The sequence below is a fragment of the Pavona decussata genome, unplaced genomic scaffold, assembly GCF_977016875.1.
Source record: "Pavona decussata unplaced genomic scaffold, jaPavDecu1.1 SCAFFOLD_302, whole genome shotgun sequence".
In the NCBI taxonomy this organism is placed as follows: domain Eukaryota; kingdom Metazoa; phylum Cnidaria; class Anthozoa; order Scleractinia; family Agariciidae; genus Pavona; species Pavona decussata.
The window spans coordinates 458,013-480,623 of NW_028145698.1; the positions used below are offsets into that span (position 1 = coordinate 458,013).

At 36.6% G+C, this 22,611-nt stretch overlaps 1 protein-coding gene across 2 annotated transcripts in view; it reads left to right on the forward strand.

The window, feature by feature from the left end:
* The first annotated feature begins 5,050 nt into the window (after positions 1-5,050).
* LOC146454356 (protein scribble homolog) overlaps positions 5,051-22,611 on the forward strand; it is a 51,873-nt gene continuing 34,312 nt past the window's right edge. The window contains exons 1-14 of one of the 2 annotated variants that reach the window (XM_085095578.1): positions 5,051-5,380; positions 5,457-5,574; positions 5,840-5,918; positions 8,888-8,977; positions 9,913-9,969; positions 10,710-10,773; positions 11,730-11,804; positions 12,388-12,532; positions 14,212-14,284; positions 15,013-15,058; positions 15,176-15,259; positions 16,015-16,130; positions 17,215-17,281; positions 18,236-18,335. In XM_085095578.1, coding sequence (XP_084951704.1) covers positions 5,222-5,380; positions 5,457-5,574; positions 5,840-5,918; positions 8,888-8,977; positions 9,913-9,969; positions 10,710-10,773; positions 11,730-11,804; positions 12,388-12,532; positions 14,212-14,284; positions 15,013-15,058; positions 15,176-15,259; positions 16,015-16,130; positions 17,215-17,281; positions 18,236-18,335 — 1,273 coding nt within the window. In that variant the 5' untranslated portion in view covers positions 5,051-5,221. The remainder of the gene's footprint in view (positions 5,381-5,456; positions 5,575-5,839; positions 5,919-8,887; positions 8,978-9,912; positions 9,970-10,709; positions 10,774-11,729; positions 11,805-12,387; positions 12,533-14,211; positions 14,285-15,012; positions 15,059-15,175; positions 15,260-16,014; positions 16,131-17,214; positions 17,282-18,235; positions 18,336-22,611) is intronic. The other variant, XM_085095577.1, reaches the window with a different exon arrangement.

Sequence of the window (22,611 nt, forward strand, 5' to 3'; positions counted from 1 at the left end):
CTAAACGCAAAGTGAAGTTTAATTCAAAACTGAACTACATGAAAAAAGTATTCTGAATTAGTAATTCAGAAGCTCACCGATCAAACCAAGTTTCACTTTAACCTAGGCGGAATTAGCTCACTCGGCCTTGAACAGCTGGGCCCGCCGGAAACCGAAAATCGAAAGGAGAAACTTAATTAGCCGCTGTATTGGACAAGGACGCTTGGAAATGACTCAGTCTCAGGGACTAAATTTCAGTTACATAATTAGTATGAAACGTTCTTCTGTATTCTCCTAAACTATCGCGGAGACAGCAGGCAGCGTAGAATACATTTAACTAAAGGCAAATATTAAAAGAAGGATTATCTATTTTTTGAGTTTAAAACCTCTATCAGTACAGTTTGTAACTGAATGCTGTTAAAGCTTTAATCGATCAGCTCTATTTGTTTTACTGATAACTTCAATTAGTAATCTTTGAGTTTCTCCACAACAGTGCTATGATTGTTTGACTGAAGGACTTATACTTTTTGGCGAAAAAAGAAATAAATGATCACGTCAATTTTGATCACGAGTTAAGTTGTCTCTTTACTGAGTGTCTCAACCTCGAAATGTAACACTGATAATCAAATACAAATATCACATATATAGAATTGGAAACAGGAACTTTTTGCCGAATGATGCGAGCAACTCCCGAAGACGCACGCTAATAATATCATTTTGGCTGTTACTTCCTTCAAAGAAATGAACTTTTTGCATAATTAGTAGCCAAGATGTGATTGGGGAGCAAGAGTTTGCGCAAACGTACCGTACCTAACCAACCTGTCCTGCCTGCTTCGCCTTTGAAACGAAATGAATCAAAACCCAAATGTTTGTGCAGTGCAATAATTTAGTTATTAACACCATTTTTAAAAAAAGTCTACTTTTAATAAGCTGACAAAAATAATTTCATACTATACCTCCCTACCCCCAAAACAACAACAACAACAACAACAACAAAAAACAACAAACAAACAAACGACAACAACAAAAAAACTATACACGTATATTTCTCTGTGAAAGTTACAAGAACTACAAGGTTAAGTCATATAATTAAACTTTACAATGTATAACAGGTATATGGAGTCCAATCTCTTTTCAGCTTTCTTTTCTCAAGGTTCCTCAATAGATTGCTTCTTTATGACGAACTATATCCAGGCTTACAGAAAGAAAGGCCTTGTGATATTAAACAGCGTGTAGGCTGCGAGAGAGTCCAACACTAAGATACATCCAATCTTGGCATAACGCATAACTTTATATGCAACTGTTTGCTTTGCCGCACTCTTTGCCGCATCAGGCATCTCTTTCACCGCATTTTGCACTGGTGTTGAATTGTTCTCCTTCAGTTTTTCCAACTCTTTGCTCATCTCTGTAAGATGTGACATAATCTTTGCTTCTCTTGCTGCGTCTTGCTGCACCATCTTGCACTGTTGCTCAGCTTTGGCCCGGAATCTTTTGATATTTACTTGTGTTTCCTCGAACATTTCTTCAACATGAATCAAGTGTGTGCGATACTCGTGCACTCGTTTTCTCAGTTCTTTTAAATCTTGTTGTAGTCTCTCTGTAGCGCTTTCCTTCTGATAGGACATCTTTTCCTGTATGTGTTTTGTTTACAAAAGCAGGCTTAATTTCCTTTTGTCTTAGCTCCTTGTAAGAGTTTTTTTTTTTGTCAGCAAACAGCTTTTCTGTGTTTGTTGCGTTGTACTGGCGCGTCACAATGGAGGTTTTAGGAAGGCGCGCGCTTCTTTCAAAGAGGTCATGCACGCGCAAACTCATGATGGTGAACTTCTTAGAAAAGCGTACAAGCGTGCAATTCATTTCGGCTTCGTTCCTTTCCAAGGAAGCAAGACGGTTCGGACGTGTGGCATCCGCTGATCTAATACGAGCGCGGGTTCTGGGGACGAGACATTCTCGTTCCCAGAGGCTGCGTTCCTTTTGGTCAGCACCACATGTCGCCTCCGCTGGCCTAAAACGCACGCGGGCTCTGAGGACCAGATTTAGGACAAGAGATTGACTTCCCTTCGGCTGTAACCGAGCGGCGCATGCGCATTATCAGTAATCAAGGAGGTTGCAAGCCAAGGGACGGAGAAGTGGTGCGCGTTCATCGTACAGATTGGAGGAGAGTTAGAGTCGAGGAGGAAAGTAGAAGTGTCATCTGAACTGAGAAGGAAAGCAAAGAATGACAGCGAACACTGACGGCCATCGCCTCCCAACATTAGGGCCGTTTATAGAGGGAGAATTAGAATCCATGGCTTAAATTAGGCAGAAGAATCTTCTGACCTAGTGTGAATCAATACGACGGAAGCAGAAACGGAAGCCTCGCTTTCGTTCAAAATGGTGGAAGGCCGCCATGTTTTCCGTTCTAAATCTCGCGTTAACGGATTGGGAATAAGCTATGTGATTGGTTGATTTTTATGCTTGCGCTACCGACTCCGATCAACCAGTTCACACTTGATCGTAAGCGACGGAAATCAGAAGCGGAATCGGAAGAAAAAGGAAACATGCAGATCCTTTTGATTCCGATTCCGTCGAGCAAACGATTGCGATTTCGTCTCCGTTTTTATTTACACTGCAATGGAAGGTTACTTACGCTTCCGATTATGTCGCCAACGAAATGTAGGTCGCGGGTTAGAGGATGAAAGGGCACTGTCAAACTGCTGAAATATTTGACAAAGAGCCTGTTTTATAACATGAAATTGCTTTTACACCGGGAAGAAAATATTAAGGAAGAATAAACTATTTAAAATACGCAGGAATGCCATTTCTTTCAATTTTTAATTCGCTTCCATCCTAACCATCCGCAGACAAACATAACCATAACCCTGTGAGACGTTAAAGAACCCACACACTTATCGCAAAGAGTAGGGCACGGAGTTCTCGGTGTGCTGGTCTGGTCTTTGTGCTATTTCATGATTCATGGGTTGGGTGGGTTGGGTAAGGTCGCTAATGGACTGATAGCAGCTGCCAGCGGCGCCCATATATGCTGATGTCCGATCTCACCCTTGCACTGAAGTAATGTAAACCGCATTTGAATATGTATATAAAAAATGAGGTATAAACACTATTACCATAATTGATAGTAGTTTCTGTGTACTAGTGGGGGCAGGGTTAACAAAACTCAACCATGATTTTAACGATTTCATCGAAACAAATACATTTTTTAGCTACTCATAATGACACTAAAAATAGGTGACACTGCCCCCAATTAATGCTGGAATAATGATCAATGTTTTTGTCTCACTAAAATTTTCTCGAAAAATAGCATTACGCAAAAGCCTAACTGCTTGTTATAGAACGAGACCAAACACAAGGAACACGAACTGTACTGAATTGTGGGATGTGGCTAAGAATGACAAAGTTCACAAGTACGGCACATGCGCGCGTTGGTAACTTGTAGTCGTTATAAAGTCCAAGTGGGCATTAGCGCATAACCTCTTTATCTCAAAATAAATATGCCCTTTGCCGTAGTGTCAGCCGCTGCAATCAGTTTGGTTTATTTACGCGAAAAGTGACGTCTGGCACGAGCATTTCTACTGCAAGAGATCCGGCAACGGAACGTATTCAGAACAGTTTAATTTGCTTCGTGTGGTCCACTGCATCCAAAAGTTACGTAATCTCTTTATCTCACCTCGGTCCCAGGGCTTTTGTCTTGAAAACCCAGCTCAATCTCGTAACCAGAGCCTTTTTTCGGACCAAAAAACCAGAGGACTCTGGGTACGAGATTGAAAAGAAAGTTAGAGCGGAAAAGTCCTGAGGTACCCTTGATCTATCATGGAAGAAAATCATAATAAATTATAAATTGAACCTGAACGTTAGCAGTTGTAGACAGCTGTTTTGGCATTGTTAGACCTCGTCTGTGCGGTTTATAGGATAGCTGACACTTTTTAGGTTCAGGTTTCCCGCTTCCTAATCAAGTGATGACACAGTAACAAGGACACTGTTACACTTTGTAATTTCAGTTGGTTGCGTTTTGTCTGCATCCGTTCGCTTTCACTTGACGTAAACTCCAGTCTGCAGAGCATGGCAAGTGCACGCGCGAGTTTTCATAAAATAGCGATGATCTTTCAGGAAATGCCTCTGTACGCGCGAGATCTCGTCAAGTTCTGAAACCGTACTCTGCAGACTGGCGCAAACTCTTCTGTCTAGCCTGCGGTCATACCACTTGACCTGGGTCCACCGTTTCTTGTTGAGGCTATTTTCAATCGCTTTTTATTGGTCGACTTGAGAATGCCAAGAATGAGTAGAAATCGTTGCATGAAAGTCAATGTTTTTCATTATGCGCACACAACTGAATACTTTGTTACAGTGGCAAGGGTTTCTTCTTCGTTTTATTGCACCAGAGAAAACTTTTGTGCAGCTTTATCGTCCATAACCATATTCAGCAATTTGCGCATGCTTCGAGAATATACGTTGTTGTTCATCAGTTTTTTGGTTTTTGCCGGGCGGGGGTTTAAAAATTTTCAAACCAGTGTGATTTTTATTTCCCTTTGTTTCAGATAATGGTAATGAAAATTAAACTGGTTTGAAACATTTTAAATCAGAAAAGAATATTTTAAAAACCACAACATATATATTGTGTTGCGTGACAAAGCGCGAGCGCATGTCATGTGCTTTACTCGGCTCTTTACACCCTAACACGCAGCAGTAAAATTCCGGAAACAAGCCAGAACTTAACTGCGGATGGCTAGCAACGTATTCAGTAAAAGCCAGTAACTGTGTTTGTAAAGACAACCGCAACAAGAGAACAAGAGAAAATCAGCGGATTCTGCAATGAAGGATCTAATCAGCAACAAATTGCAGAAAAGCAAAGCTGATTTCTCCGTTAGGGAAATTAATATATTTTTCCAATATAGATACATAAAATTTGAGGTTTTTTTAGATTTGTTTTGGAAAGATATCTTATTCAATATTTGAAATATTTCTCTCAAAATTTTTATTCCCAAGTTTACGAATCTCTTCGAGAAAATTCTCCCAAAGTCCTTTGCAAGAGCCTCCCACCCCGGGGCATTGTGGGGCGGGAGGAACGGCGGCTGTCGTGACGTCACATGGTGTTGATTCTTGAGCGTGTCTTCTCAAAATGATAAGATACAAGACGAGACTATCTTTTATATTCCTCAACTTATAACACCTCCATTTTACAACAACCACCGAACGTTCGACCACCAGCGGACAACACAACATCTAGTCCTTCGCTCCGGCGCACAAAATGTTCCGTTGCCTTCTGCCATGGCGTTGTAGCCGCCAAGTCGATTCAATCGATCGAAGTCACTGTAGTCTTACCTTCGTACCCGATGAAGTTTACCGTTACGACCGGTCATTGGAAGAACTGTATTTAGACGCGAATCAAATCAAGGATCTTCCAAGGGTAGGACGAAAGCGTTGTGTAGCCAATTATGAAAGTAGACAGCTTTGATAACCTGCATTTCTTTCTCGGTTCACAGCCGTTCTTTCGCTTGTACAATCTTCGGCGGTTGGGATTAAGTGACAACGAGATCGCACGCTTGCCTCCAGAGGTCGGCAACTTAGCCAATCTTCAAGAGTTCGACATTAGCAGAAATGGTAAGATAAATGTAATATGCATCCCGGTCAATGAATTATGTAGGCCAAGGCTTCTTTTAGAAAACACTGTACTACACTATTGAGCTTATTTGCAGTGCGGGTCCCGACTTATTTGGGTACGGCATGTGATAAATGTTGATATTGTTGTACCTCGATCTTATAGTCTTTGAAAATTTCGAATGCTACCGTAAGCGATATTACCAAATTACGCCACCTTTAAGTAATATATTCGTGTAATAATATTTTTTGTTTTATCATCCTGTAGATATTTGCGATATTCCGGAAAACATTAAGTTCTGCAAGAGCTTGGCCACCCTTGATCTCAGCGGTAACCCTGTTTCGAAGTAAGTCTGTGTTATAATTATCTTCGCCGTCTATCGTGTCATATTTTCAGCGTTTTAATTGTTAAAGAGAAACGTGTTGAGGTATCTTATCCTTCCTGAAGGATCTGATGAAGTTGCACTCTAAAAGTCAGCCTTGATGGAAAGTTTGATCTTATTAAAATTTGTTATGTATGCACTCTTTATGTGAAACGAGCAAGCCTTTGCTATGAGAGATATTTTTACGCCACATCACTCATCCAGAGCCATAGGTACTTGCTTTTTGGAGTTTATTATTAGTCTTTAGTATTTAGAGAGACTTACAAGACTGAATTATTTGTGTTTCTCCTGGTAGTATTGTCAGTTATAAGACTTCTCAATCTTTCACATCACGCGACTAAATTCAATAACAGACATTCGAACAGATTTCTAGAGAATGGAAATCACGATCAATCAGTGAGGGTTTGACCACTTTGTCAGCTTCGTTTTTGTTTTTGGCGCTTTTCTCGGCGTCAGTTCACACGGAAACAGTATGAACTAATAATAAGATACTTTAGTGATCTATATTTAAAAATTTAAACGGTATAGTTTCCGCCTTTTCCTTCTGCACTTGTTTTCGTGGTTCGATGAGCCAGGACGTTTTGCGAACTTGCATTCTAGAACAATTGATCACTCGTTCATTATCACTCTCAGCTTTTCAGCGGGTAATCATTGTTTCCTGTAATTCTTGGTCGTGATTCTTCCATCGCTAATTTGTATCATTTTGCTAGTTTAGATGAAGTCGAATTGAAATGACGTTAGTGCAAAACGCAGATTTGTAGTGTATTGCGATGCGCCCCTTCGTTAGCTTTTAATTTCCTCGCCCCGATTCATGACACAGGTGCAATTTCAAGTTTACCTTTGAAAATCTGGTTCGATCATCCGTGGAAAAATCTTCGAATTTATTTTTTTAAATGTGTAGGATTAACAGCAATTTTATTTAGCGTTCTCTCGCAGGATTTCCAAGTCGGAAATGCCACACTAATTTCGTCTATAGTACATTTCATTTCGTGCCTAATCGATTTATCTTGCGCTTAACCGCAGAATTGTTCATGAATCTTCATCCTTTGAGCAAAGATCTCGCTATGAATTGATTTCGATTTCAATGCAGATGTTTGAGTTACTATCAACAGTTTTATCATGCTAACGAACCATGTTTTCAGCTGATTTTATAGTCATAGCTCGTATGTGGTAATCTTGTTGAACGTAAACAGGTTGTAACTGACATGATTTGTTATTATGTTCGATTGAAAATTTTCTGCATCGTGTTTAGATTCGAGAACTCAACCAAGTGAGATCTGGTTTTACGATATTGCAACCCTCGGATATTTTCTTGTGATTATCCTTCTGTTGTGCATTTATACACATCTGCTAGTTTATACATCATTTCTTCTTGATGGTATTTATCCATTGCTGATTTTGTCTCTCTTATACATCAATCAGCATTCTTCAAATTGCATTTGTGGAATGCCAAAAACCAACGAACCCATATAACTGTTTTTTAGAAGATGACAACTGCCTTGTCTTCTGTCTTGCGGAGGACCTAAAGAACAGGTGTTCCCCTGAGATGTTCATTTAAAAAAAGTTTCCAATGTTTGTGTTCTTAGTGTTAGCATACTAGATCTGTGGTGTGACATCAGTGTGTCATTCACAAACAAAAGACATTTCCTTCAATTGGGTCATCCATATTGTCATTAGGTATTCACTCCGCTACTATGTATATTATTGTTTTATTGTATAATTTGGAGATCTCTGCGCCTGAAGTCATATTTTTCAAACTTCGTGGTTTGCTATAGTACTGGATTAAACTGAGAAGATTTCCAGAAATCAGGACTAAATTCATTGAATTGCAAGATGATAATAAGATTATTATTGTGTATGTTTTGGCAAGTTATGTAACGTTGACATAATTTTTAGATTTTATCTGTAAAAACAGTGAAGGACATTCAAGGTTAATAAATTATATACTTTCTATACTTTCCATCAAAATGTTTTGTACTGGCAGGCAGTATATAAAAGATCAACAGCATACAAGGGAGTATGTTCCTTGTCAGGTTGTTGAGCCTGTTGGCAGTCTTGTGGTTTAGAAAGCAGGAAAATGATGTCCTTTAATATTATTAGGTGGTGAAGTCACTTGTTAGCATTTTGAGTAGTTTGCCAATGGGGTCTTGTTCTGTAATGGAGAAAATCTAACTCTTATTAGTCCTTAGCACATTGGCATTTAAGCACTGCATCTCAATGACTGACTGTTGAGGTTGTTCCAGATAGAAAAATCACCTCACAGCCTAAAGGCTGAATTACGTAATTATTTATTTGCAATTATTAAAAATTAAACCTATTTACAGAAATAATAGAAAAAATAGAAAAATGTAAATGTCTCATCAAAGATTCGTATCCTAAACTAGAACTAAAAGCTAGAAACCACAGCCCAGATAAAGTTTAGCTAAATTTCAAGGTAAATTTCCTTGACATAGCAAGTATAAATGTATTCTACTTAGTTCTCTCCGTACAAAGCCGCGGCATATTAACAAAAAAACAACAACAAAAAAATGGCGCTGTTTCCTAAGGTTATAACATGAATCATCATGCAATGGTGGAAGGATTCCCCTAAGCTTGTGGCATGGGTCGTCTAGTATGGTGTTGAAAAGCTTCTGGCAAAAAAGCTCATAATGATCTAACATAGGTCTTACGCCCAACTGCTGTGGAACGTCAACTCCAACTGCCGTTTCGCAGCTCTTGGTATGAAGCTGAGTTTATAGACATTAAAACGAGCGTATGGTGGAATGATGCGGTTAGAGTGCGTATGATGAGTTCTACGTTGTGGTGAAGTCAGGTAATCATTTGGTACGGCGGACACTGAGTTGAGGGCTTGGTTGAAAAGTTTAATAGTGCTCTCTTCTCTTCTTTGCTTCAGGGGTTTCCATCCAGTTTTATATTTGATTGTATCTTTTCAGACTTCCTGATGGATTTGCACAGCTCAAGAACCTGACCAGTCTTTGTCTGAATGATGTTTCTCTGATCAGATTGCCTCCAGACATTGGAAGGTAAGAAATAAACATTAATGAGAATTTATGAGAGTGTGGGGGGAATGTATTATTCAAAATGACACAGGCAAACTCGGGAAAAAGAAGTTCAGAGTACTCCTATCAGGAGTTGAACTTAAGACCTTCCGATCACTAGTTTGGATGCTCTACCACTGAGCTACAGGACGCTCATGGGAGCTAGGCCATTAAACTTGGTTCAAGAGATAAATGAGAACTTAGTTAACAGGAAAGTTGAGGGTAAAGGATAGCTGATTGACCTGGTGGTGACAGTGAATTACTTAATAAGTGCATTTTAAAGTAATGTCATTTCGCTTTCCTGATCCGAGTCCTTCAAGGAAGTATCAATTGGAGTTCTCTGTGATCAACCAGCACGCACAAAATACCACTTAAACACAATTTTGATATTCCTGATCCTTTGGTATCCTGTGAGAACTGATATTACAGTTTTTTGTATTACTAAAAAATAGCTATAAATTGACTAAAAATTTTACAATAGACGAAATTATAAAGATCAGAACTGATGTCATAATTTCTGACTCTATATAGATAAAAAAGCAACTAAAAAAGGTGCAGAGAACTCCACAAAATATTTCTTTTTTATCTCCGTGTTTAACTCCTAGGATCGTGTATCCTACTGAAATCTTCAAATCAAGTGATCACATTTCTGTCAAAACTAGTCTTAACATTTACCGCAGAAAAATTATAAAATCAAACTTATATGATGCAATGTTCAAATACATCCCATTTGAACTGAAAACAGCAAAAGAAAGGCAAGGCTAGGTTCATTTCCCCTTGCCGACTGTGCTGTTGCTTAATAAGCTAAATAACACCAGACGCTGGTTGTGTTTTACCAGATAAGACTACAAAGGGTTGTATTACATCGCCTAGTGTGTCTTTAGCTTTTACTAGAATATTGAAATGTTTGTTTATTGCAGCTTAACAGAATTAACAGTGTTAGAGGCCAGAGAAAACTTAATCAAGTATCTTCCTGTGTAAGTATATTGTATGACTTACCCCCAGTTTTCTTTTTGGATTTCAAAAGCCCTTGCTGAGATCAGCTTTTTCCGCATAGCTATAAACCACACAAAAATACCTCAGTTTTAGTAAGTACGTGCAAGTCATAGTAGTATTAGTAGGCACTATCCTTAAGTACACATAGTACACTTTTGCAACTCCTATGTATTGACCCCATAACATTCTTCAGGACTCCCTTCCTTTGAAACACTAGGGAGCTTTAGCAACGACGATGGCAACGACAATGAAAATGCACTTGAAAGTATAAGTTTGGGTTACTTGTACTACCTCGCAATTATTCCAATTCGTTCAGCTTGTACAATGTAGCCAAACTATGCGTGAACTAAATTGATAGGAACGGCATTCAAGTAAGGAAGAAGAATGAAAAATTCGCGGTCGTGTGCTCACGTTCTCCACAAAACCTTGAATTTAGTCATTTCACGTTGTTGTTTTGTTTATGACGGCAAGGAAATGTACCAAAACATATAACGCATGTGCAAAGTGATTGTTTTTGCTCATTAATTAATAAACCTATTGTTTTGTGGCGTTCTCATTGCCGTCACCTTCGTCGTTGCTAAAGCTCCCTACTCCATGTCTAGCATCAGCTGTGTGGGACAACGTTAACTGTGCATTGCTAGATTGAGAATGTCACTGAGTTTGAAGTTTCTGCTATTCCAAGTGCTTTACTGATAGGAAATTCATTTTCTCTGATTTTCAGTTCCATGGAATTCCTTACAAAGCTTGAAAGACTAGACTTGGGTTGCAATGAACTTGAAGAACTTGTAAGTGATTGTCGTTGTGATAAGAATGTTATTATTAAAGGATGGATTGTTTAATTATGGTAGTGATAATTTGGGGGCAACTGCAAACTGTAATTCATTCAGTTTAAATTAAAATAAAGTCATTGATCCCATGGCTAGCAAAATGGTGGTAAAGTGAATTGTCTCCAGCTTGTATCTCCAGCAGTCATTTTACTGGTCACTGTGACAGTAGTGTTTAACTTAGTTATTAAAGACAAGAATATTATTCTTGCATATCATTCTTACAAGGTTATTACTAGGAGACATTTTTTCTTGTTTTGGGTGATCTCACTGTCATAACAGTTTTTGATTCAAGATGGCAGTTGGTAGTCAGTACTAAATTGATCACAAAATACACTTATACTGCATGCTAAGTTAATCTTATTGTTGGTGTTGATGTTTGGGCCTCCTCATGTTCCTGTAATCCACGTCCCCCCACCTACTCCACCCATCCAGGCAAGGGTGATCACTTTAGGGGGTGGGCGATGTGACCTACAGACATACGCAGCCCTCAACCTTTGTCACCTTCACTGCAGGCTAGGTTAATACTTTATGATAATTGTCTCCCACCCACTCCACCGATCCAGGCGAGGGTGATCACCTTAATTAGGGAGTGGGTGATGTGGCCTTACAGACATATGCAACCCTCAACTTCTTTAACCTTCACTGCAAGCTATGTACAGTGTAGGTCAGTAGTTGCAGCTGGTGTTGATGTTTGTGTGTTCTTATGTTACAGTAATCCGTGTCCCCACGCACTCCACCCATCCAGCCGAGGGTAAATCACCTAAGGGGGTGGGGGATGTGGCCTAAAGACATATGTAACCCTCAACCTCTGTAATCTTCATCCTTCAACTATTTTAAGCAAAGTAGCTTCTAAAGACATTTTAAATTGATCCTTTCTTTTGCTGACATAATTTAATTTTATCATTTTTTTATAGCCTGATATTGTAGGCTCGTTACCAAACCTGAACGAGTTATGGTTGGATGGAAACCTGTTGAAGACATTACCTCCAGTAAGAAAGTTTGTTTAATTTACAGTATATCCATTTGTGTATGAATGTACCATTATTGCTGTCATCATCTTCATCTTTTTAAATACAACTGTACTAAGTTTAACCAGTGGTTGATGTTCTTTGGTGAGAAGAGAGCTGTGTTGAAAGGCTCAAGTACACCAAGATTGTGGTCAAAGTTTACAGGATTTCGCGCAAAATGGAAGGAGAAAGCACTATGGAGAAATGTTTGAGGGTGTTCTGAGCTCCTTCTCATATTTTTTTGTGCACCACAAAGTTGTTTGGCTGTTAAAGTAATGGTTAAATATAGTACACTTGGACGGGTCAAAGTTACCGGAAGTCAGGTTTGTGTGGCACAACTGATATGGTGCAGCACTCCTGTACTGAATGTCTATGGTTCAAATCATGCTTAGGCTAAAGGAAGATAACTTAAAAAAAATCTTAAGAAATGTAAGTGGCATAGGGTGGGGCATAAATGAGACTGCTTAAATTACCCTTTTCGGCTTTCTTGTTATTTAATTTTGACTGTGATTTTAAAATTGTATCATTGTGTTAAAGAATTCTGTTATAAATGTTTTTGTAACAGGAAATAGGAAACCTGAAGAAGCTCCAGATATTTGATGTGTCAGAGAACAAGATTGAATTTTTACCAGATGAAGTTAGTGGCTGTTCTGGACTCACTGACTTCCATTTATCGCAGAATTTGTTAGAAGAGCTTCCCGACACAATAGGTACATATTATTAATAATAAGAAACCTGGCAGACTTTGGATTGCATTTTATGTCTACATTTTCTATAGCTAGTCAATTTTAATTTTAATTTTTGGCTTTTTAATTTTACATTGATAATTGCACAATAGAAATTAATTATTGAAGATTTCATTTTTGTTTTCATGAATTATTTACATAACTTGCGGACAAGGGTCTGGGCTAGTTATGTTACACTCAATCATTTTCATTAAATTCAAACAGTTTATACATGTACGTAATTTCATTTCATTATCTCTTGTAAATTTAGCCCGTTGATTCTGCAATCAGTTCTTTTCAACTGCCAGAGAGAGTTGTAATAAAGTGAAACTTACTTATAGAACTTCTTAACTATATTTGCGTTCTGGCAGATAATCCATTTCTGACAGCGTTCAATAAGGAAGGACCGCTCTTTGTCAGTGTTCGTTACTGAGCTTAGCCCTCTCCTTAACTCCTCATGGTAGCCTCTGAGAAAGTCGAAAACAATATCTTTTTATTATTATCTTATTATTATTTCTATTATTATTATTATTATTATTATTATTATTATTATTGTTATTGTTATTGTTATTAAATTTAGCAGAAAAACTAACGCGGAGAAATTTCGACGTTTCGATGACATCCTGTCATCATTATCAAGAAAATGAAATCTCTCCGCGTTAGTTTTTCTGCTAAATTTAATAACAAAAGTCAATCTTATACGTTATTGTTATTATTATTATCATTAATATTATTATTAAATTAGTTTGCAATAAACTAGTGTTGAATCATGAGGAATGGACACTTCTCTCAGGTGGACTTGTCACCTCCTTTAAGTGGATGACTACTTAGTTTGTCACAGCAACATTTTAACCTCTTGTAAGTGAGAGACACTTGGATATGACTCCAAGGTTGTCAGCTTATGGGAGGTCCCACTGTAGAAACTTGCAATGATTCAGGCTGGAGTGGTAGAGAGTCATTGTCAGCTGGTGCAGTATTATTATCCTTATGGCTTTTTCTTGTGAATTTCTCTGTCTTGGTGGTTGGAGCAAGTAAATCCAGGTTCAAATCTGGCATGGGGCAATCTCGCTCTCTCATTTTTTTTCAGGTGCCTGTCATTTTATTTTGTAAGCTTAGTAAATTTTGGTCATCTCTATTACAACCACTTTTAAGTGGGAAAATCGTCATTGCAGTTAATGTAAATAAACTTTCTGTTGCAACTATAAGTGTGCAGATGTCACACATCCCAAGTTCACCTTGGTGAACAGTCCGATAGGTCTCCTTAACAAGGATTTAGCCAGAAGGTTGACAGATCTGGGGTCCCATTGACCATGGGTGTCCAAAAACAAACTTGTAAACAAATAAACAATCAAACAAACAAAAAAAGAATGAAAATTAACCTAAATCTTTTATTAATAAAATGTTAAATTTGGGAGAAAATTTTCAACATCTGGGCAAAAGTTTTTCCTTGATGAGTAATTGAAGGGGTGCACGGAATAAGGCCCTAAGTGACTTTTGATGTAAGGTCAAATTCTCCTCTTGTTTCACAAGCAATTACATGGCAATTTGGAAGGAGAATCTAACAATTTATCAGAAGTCACTTAGGGCTTTTTTTCCAGGCACCCCTTCACGGCACAGTATCCATGTTTTGTTTTTTCAAACCTGTGTGATTTTGTTTTTTGTAGGAAAATTAAAGAAGCTGCAGTTGATCAAAATTGACCAAAACCGGCTTCTTTGTCTCACCCCAGCAGTAGGAGGGTAAGTCGTCGTTTTGCTCAAGTTACGCTTTAATTAACAATATCAACATGAATATTCTCGTTACTAATTCTCCATACATTGCTTAAGTTCGGGTGAGGAGAATTTGTTTGAACATCAAGACACTTCATTTTATCTTTGCTGATCTCTCCTTTATTCTCGTGACTTAGATGTATGATCCAGTGGTGATAGTCTCGGGAGAAATTTCATGTTCATCACTTGGGGCATAGAGCTAGGGTTAAATACATTCATTATGCAGTACTTACATGTACATTGTTTTGATCAGAGTCAAATGAACTTATTCTCATTTCAAGTATTAGACAGTGTGATTCTGCTTATCCCTTTAAAACATTTTCAAGTTAGGTCGCATTCTATCTACCATTTTCCAGAATAAGAATAAGTGGAATAGCTGTCAGATTTCTCCTTTTAAGTAAATTTGGGAAGGCGTAGTTACAAACGTTTGGCAATACACGATAATTTGGGAGCTGTTTTGTACTTCAGTAACTCCAAAAACCTCTCGCAAGGGGATTTCTAGTAGTCACTGTATTTCTATGCGGAACAGAGTCAATCGAACACACCCTTAGAGTATTGTTTCAAGAGGATTGGAGGGGTCCTTAGCTGGTTGGTTAATTGTCCTGTTTGTGAGCAGATTTCATGGAAAAAAGGTTCTTGTTGTTTTGAGCTGAAATTAAATTGTAAAATAATGTAACTATTTTCAATTGATCTTTTAGGCTCTCTAGCTTGCAAGAATTAATATTGACAGAAAATCTTCTTGAGGTTTGTTTCTTCTTGTACTAGTAAATACATGTAAATCTGTCATTTGTTAACTAAGAAATTTACTATTTTGTGAATTATTTTGACATGTTTAACCAAATGTTTGTCTTCTTTTAACAGGAAATACCTTCAACAATAGGAAAACTTCACAAGTTAACACATCTAAATGTAGATAGGAATCGTCTTACAGCACTACCAGTTGAGGTAGGGGACAACTTGGTTGGGATATTTCCAATTTATATTTTTTATTCTTTTATCAGTATTGCCTGAAAAGATCTTTTCATGTGCTATTGTTCTAATCAGAGAAGTTTTGGAAAAACATTTTAAAATAAATATTAAAAAAACTAGCAAAATTAGTAAGGAGTAATGTTTTGCCATCCTCATGATCCACAGCAGTGTCAAGTTCAAAATGTCAGTGTCAAATATGGTGAAGTCTTTATGAAATCAATATTAATTATAGATCTAGCATGAAAAAAAATGATAAAATGTAGTGATGCATTATGAATATAATCAAAGTATAAACTTTAAGATTGGGAGAGTGTTGTTCTATTCATTCATTCATTCATTCATTCATTCATTCATTCATTCATTCATTCATTCATTCATTCATTCATTCATTCATTCATTCATTCATTCATTCATTCATTCATTCATTCATTCATTCATTCATTCATTCATTCATTCATTCATTCATTCATTCATTCATTCATTCATTCATTCATTCATTCATTCATTCATTCATTCATTCATTCATTCATTCATTCATTCATTCATTCATTCATTCATTCATTCATTCATTCATTCATTCATTCATTCATTCATTCATTCATTCATTTTTGCCATTAACCAGAAATACAACTTACAACATAAATACATTATGTGAAATGTTTTTCATGGATAGAGTCAGATTGAGTGTTAAGATCACAGAAATATAATTAACAGAATAATGTTATTTGCAGATTGGAAGCTGTACAAGACTGAGTGTTTTCTCTTTAAGAGAGAATTGGTTATCACGGCTGCCATCAGAAATTGGCAACTGTAAAAACCTCCATGTCTTAGATGTATCTGGAAACAGGTGGGAAGAAAATGTCTTTTAGTGTTAAAAAATGTTGTTTAGTTCCACTCAAAATTAAGTTGCCACCGTAACCTTTCAGTAAATTAAAGAAGTTGATTGACTGTATGGTGGAACCTCGATTTAACAAAGCTCCATATAACAAAGTCCTTGGCACTTCATTAAATTGAGGTTCCACTGTATACAGCTATTTCAATTAACGTTGTCGGATTAAAATCAAGCTAAAAGATAAGACCGCAATGTTTTGTGGGATTATTTTTTATGAAAAATTTCATCAAAATCATCCCTGCACGTGCAGGTCATTGTACTGCTAATTACAACCTATTGTTTTCTCCAGGCATGACTGATTTTGATGAATTTATTCATAAAAATCCCACGTAAACTTTCGGTCTTGTCTTTTAGCTTCATGCTTTGAACCGACAACGTTAATTGAAATAGCTGTATGTGCAGTGTATTTAGCTGTTAAACAGACTTTTTGATAGATTCTTAAATACCTGATTGGTACTTAATTTCATGATTTTGGCGAGACAGTATCTTGTGGGTTTTTTTTCTTTCACAGTTTCAATAGGCAAATACAAAATAAGGGCATTAAATTTCGTTATTCAAGCATTCTCAACTTCATTTTATTTTTTAAAGAGTCTGCATGAACTTTTTAAAATTTCTAGATAAACAGGAACAAGCAAAATGCATGACTGTTTAAAAATTAAGTTTTAAGGTAAACTGGAACAAGCATGTGACACGGACTGAAAAAATGCCCCTATCATTTAATGACCAGGTCCCAGTTGTTCAAAGAGTGGATAACTTTATCCAATGGATAAGTCGCTATCCCGCTGATAAAATGTTTTGGTTGGAGTACATTTTATGCGCTGGATAGTGATTTATCCACTGGCTGGAGATATCCATTCTTTGAACAACCAGGGCCAGGTTGAAAACATAACATCACATTTCTTTCACAAGAAAAGTCTGGTAACTTACTTTTGAGCAGTAGTAAATACATTATATAGTGGACTCTTATTATTTTACACCCTACTTGGACAAGATATTATATATTTATTCCCTTTCTTGCCTCCCTCTTCTCTTGAAACAGGTTAGAATGTCTCCCATTATCTGTTGGAACATTGCCGCTGAAGGCATTGTGGCTCTCAGAAAACCAGGTAAATTTAGAAAGATTAGAGAGTGACACATTATTAATTTTTTGATGGCTTGTAGTATTGTATAGCACATCCTAATGAGTATGATAGCCAGCCCAGTGTGGTCATTCTATTGAAAGCTTCTACTTTCCTGTGGTACTGTTTGTTATGCTGTACGAGGTGGCTCTAACATTTGAGTCTGTGGATGAAATCCTAAAGTGTGACCATTCAAATGAAAGCTACTGAGCAGTACCTGCGTGTGGTGCTGTTTATTATGCTGTACGAGGTGGCTCTAACATTTGAGTGTGTGGATGAAATCTGCAAGTGTGACCAAATGAAAGCTATGTAGGAGCTCTTTCCTGTGGTGCTGTTTATTTTGCTATGCAAGGTAGTTCCAACATTTGGGTATGTGGGTAAAATCCTAAAAACAAATCTGTAAAGTATGGTCATTCAGTTAAAACCTATTGAGCAGTACTTTGCTGTGGTACTACAAGTTTATTATGCTGTATTAAGTCGTTCTAACTTTTTTCAGGCTGTGCATGAAATCCCAATTAGAAGCGTGCCAATTTAATTGAAAACTATTGAACAGTGCCAATGGTACTATTTATTTTGCTGCACAAGGTGGTTTTTTTTGGCGCTGTTCTTTTCCTCAATATTTTGCAAGCAAGATCTTCTGGTCTTTGAATTGTAACTTACATTAAGTGAAAAAATCGAGAAGCTCAAGGTTTCAATGTCCCCAAGGGATCATTGTCAAGCTAAATGTAATAGTCGACAGAACTTACATAGTGACAAAATTTTAATGATCATTTAACAGTAATTGTGATTACATTAAGTTCTTACTTTTAGCTTGATAATAATGCCATAGTGATATAGAAATGTCACCTGATTTTTTGCTAAATTGTATCCCTTAAATGTATATAGAAAGTTCACTGTTTGAAAGATCTTTAGTATTAAAGTGAGTTGTGTTGTTTTTTACAGTCTCAACCAGTCCTGAAGCTTCAAACAGAGGATGATGAGCAGACAAATGGCAGAGTGCTGACATGCTTTCTGTTGCCGCAGCAAGGACTTGGAAGTTTAGGTGAGTGCAAGGTACTGTACATGTACATGTAGTTTAAGTCGTGGTTTTTTGGAATGTCTGTTGCATCAGGCAAATGGATCAATTGGGGGAGAATGCCATTCGGTGTGGCTGCTTAAAGTGTCGCAACGCAGTTGAACCTTACTTTATCGATGCCCGACAAAATGGACGACTTGTTAGTACAGGCAGTATTCTTGGTCTTCTTCTTATTCACTGTATCTTCCATGAAATTGACTTGCTTGACACTGCTCCTGTGGTCAGAACGTTGTCTGTAATAGTGGGATTTTACTATTAATAATGTTAAACTAATTAACCAGAAGGTTTTTCCTTAATTTAAAATATAAAAAAAAAAACATGTCTGCATGCCTAAGAAAACCAGTTGTGTTCCTCAGTGTTCCAGATAGGAGGGGGAGGGGTTTCAGGTCCAAAACCTGAAAAAGTTTCCTGACCTGGCAAATTAAATGGTAAGCTATTTTTAGGAGGATTTAGAGAGACTTACACACATAGACCTTATCACGGATTTGGAAGCCATCTTGTTTTCATAAAACATCGCTTCTGACAAATTTGTGACTTGGAAACTTTAGGCACTAGGCATAGGATTTTACGCAAATAACTGAGGAATGTAGCTGTGCTAGAAAGCATCTAGTTGTGTTTTGACATTTCCATACATTTGTCTGTAAATTTCTTTCCAGCCAACCAGCCGTGAACTGCTATTAAAAATAGTTTGCGGGAGAAATTTTTAAATACAGGAAATGCATGGGAAGTTCAAAACACGACTGGATGCTTTCTGGCACAACTACATCGCTCCATTCTTTTTTCTTAAAATCCTTTTCCTAGTGCCAAAAGTTTCCAATTCATGAATAGCACAGAAGTGAAGTTTTATGAAAATTGTTTTACATCGGATTTCCATACAAACACTGTTATTTCAAGACGTGTTTGCCTACCCATCAAGATGGTTTCCAAAACCTTGATATGGTCTATTGACCCCCTGAAATTCTTGCCTTTGAGCACTACATGTATCTAGTCAGAAACACTGGTCCTCCTTCTCAGAATCTTTATGAAAGCTGCCTAAGCCACTCCCACCTTAAAAACTGGCTATCTTGAACCTGTCATTATTTCAAATGGAAGCTTTTTTCCCTGGGATTATGCTTACTTAAATTATTACTTTCTAGTTATCTTGAACTATCTCAAAATCTCTTGCACCTTAAATGAATTTTACTTGAGTGTTTAAAATAGGCTACTGTTAGTAACAAATTTTTTACCCTTTCTCGTTTTTACATCCAATGATTATCTCGTTTTTACATCCAATGATTACTGAAGATAAAGACAATTCTTTAAAATGTGTGTGCACAGTATTGTTTTGATACATACTGCCCTCTTTCCTTTTAGTTTTATGAAAAACAAGGATGTTTGTTGTCAAAGTGCCTTTTTTTTTTTCATTTCTTTTATTTTTGAGCAGCTGAATCATAAATTGAGTTTATTTGCTTTTTAACATGCTGAAAATTTTAACTTTTTTCCATCATACAAGCCATTTCTTTAGCAGGGTCTGATAATGAAATAATGTAATAATAATTTTGCTGCTTGAAAGCAATCACTTGAAGTTTTGTTTAATGTACAAATTAAGGCCAAGGGGGATTTAAAGTAGATGATCCAAATGAAAAACAACAGTCTATTTATAATTTTGACCATAGCTTCAATTATTTTTGGGGTTTATCTAGCAGAATGATTAATGGAGCATTTGTATGAGTTTTCTCTTATTAATTTTTCAATTCTAACTTACCAATCAGAGTCTAAAATTCTAAATGCACGTTGTACAGTTAATTGCAATTTCTTGTAGTGTTAATTTGGGAAAATGAAATTTAACAAGAAAAAGCATTTTATAGCATTGTGTTTATTATTTGAAATTTGACAGCTTGGTGCAAAAATTATTGTAGGTCTCTTGTTTTCATTGAAATGCTTTTCTGGACACTTAAAGGACAGTTAAAAATTTCCCCTAGCTTGAAAACTTATGTCACATGCATGAAATGTCAACCAATGCACATTTTGTCTCAGTCTTGAAATATCTTGAGGGAATGTGTTACTGAACAATCATGAATTTAGCATCTTGCTATTTTTAAGATCACTGTAATGGCAGCCTGTTGAGAATTGGAAAAAATAACTTGCCATTTTGAATATGTCAAATTGTGTAATGAAGGACAGGTGAAAAAACAGAATGTGTACATCTTTATTAAGAAAATTTAAATAATAATACCACAGTTACCAGTCTACCATGCCAAATTCAAGCTATTCAATAAGTGACACTGTATATACGGCGCAGAATATTTGCATTTAAGCAGTAAATATAGCTTTGTTGCTGGTGTACGAGCGAGTCTGGTGTCTTTGATTCTGCGTAAATGGCGTTGTTTTATCATGGGGTGCAAAAATGGATCCTATGGCATCAATCAAGGTGCTTTTATTATATTTTATTCTGTGGTTTGCTATATCAGCACTGGTTCTAGACATTATTGATAATTCTCTTTCAAGCCATCATGATTATCAGAATATTCTTCATTGCTTAGAGTTGGAAATTTTAAATATTAACTTTGCCAGAAGCAGCCATTTTCCTAGCATTATGTAAAATGCAGAAATTAAAGCTAAATTTTTTCTGCCTTGAAAACTTGTTTTACTGCAAAATGTTGATTTTGTATGTACTCTTGTTTTCTTTTCAATGGTGAATTTTAGAATAGAGGATATTTGAAAAAAAAAAAATCAAGCTCTTGACATGTTATATCAGTAGAAAGAGATATTATTGTGAGTGTTCAAATATTCTGTTCTTAACATAATAATGGGTCTTTTTCCTTCATTATGTTAACAGATTTACATCTGTGGTTTCACTTTGTTTGTTAGTGAATAATTTTCATTGTGGCAATGTCCATAGGGTTTGAAGAAAATCGCTAAATGTTACCTACAGATAATAATTATTTTAAGTAAATAAATAGTAAACAAACATGGGATGATTTGAAATGCAAAAAATGTGAGTTTCTTTATGACATTTAAAACTAGATTTGACCCACAAACATCGCTTTATGGCGAAGACATTTACTGTAGTTTGTTTTCTTATGTAGCAAATCAATAGGAGGTGATGTTTCATGTCTGAATTAAGAAAAATTATTCAATAATGAGGGCTTGAGGTTTGGAAAAGATGTTGCTGAAACCTTGAGTGGATTGCTTTGTTACAACTGTTTTAAATCTTGGAAAATCAAACTCAAAACTCCAATCAGCTGTCCAAGTTCAGGTAGTACATAAGTATGGCTGGGTAAAATACTGTTGGAAAACTTCTTCGCTACATGTACAACATTGGTAATAGAGAACCAATGAGCCAACATCCAGGAGGAAACCAAGGGCTCAAAGTTTTAATTAAAACTAATTTGAATCTGATCTAAAAACGGTAAAAATTTGATCTTATAAAAACTTTTTAAAAAACTAAATTTTTGGCAACCTTCTGTTGCCTTTGTCAGACTTTGAAACAGTATGCATAATTCACGATTCGTATTTGCCCCCTGTCCCAGGGATGCTGCTATTGACCAGTAAATAAACCTGTGGAAAATGTGTACGTTTGTTAACGGAGTTGTGGTCTTCGATGGAATGTAATGCTTCCAGAAAAAAAGGCGTTCTTGTGTTGCTTGCTTTGAAATCAGTCCCATTCTCTATATTTTTTTTATGCTTGTGAATGAAAGTGAATGCTATGTCAACTGTGAAAGAAAAATAACAAAAAAAAAAAAACTGATGATAGCTGCACCCAGGATATCCATACTCTTTGTTTAGCCATGCATTAATAAATTTTAAAATATGTGCATACTCAGACCCATATATAACAGCTATATAATTATTATAGCGGTCATGTTTTTTGCTACTATTCCAGAATAATTATGGTCTTGAAAGAAGCAGACTAGTAAAAATTTTAAGAAAAAGGACAACACATTCGATTTTAAAATGAGACATGTTTTGTTCATAATGCAATCATCGTCAGTTGTGAGTAGAGTTACTGCAGATTTGAATTTAAAATAAAGGCGTGTACCAATAAAATTACAAGTATTTAGAAAGTGAAAAGGTAGTGATAATTGGCAAAGGAAAACAAGAAGGGATGAGCACAATGCGCAAGGATTGAATTAATAGACCCTTCTCCAAAATGGCGACCGAAAATTCAAATAAGTCAAAATTAAAAACGTATACCAGCACTAGAAAGAGCACTTTTACTTTAGTAACCCTGCAAAGTTTCAGCTTATCAGGTGTAATATCA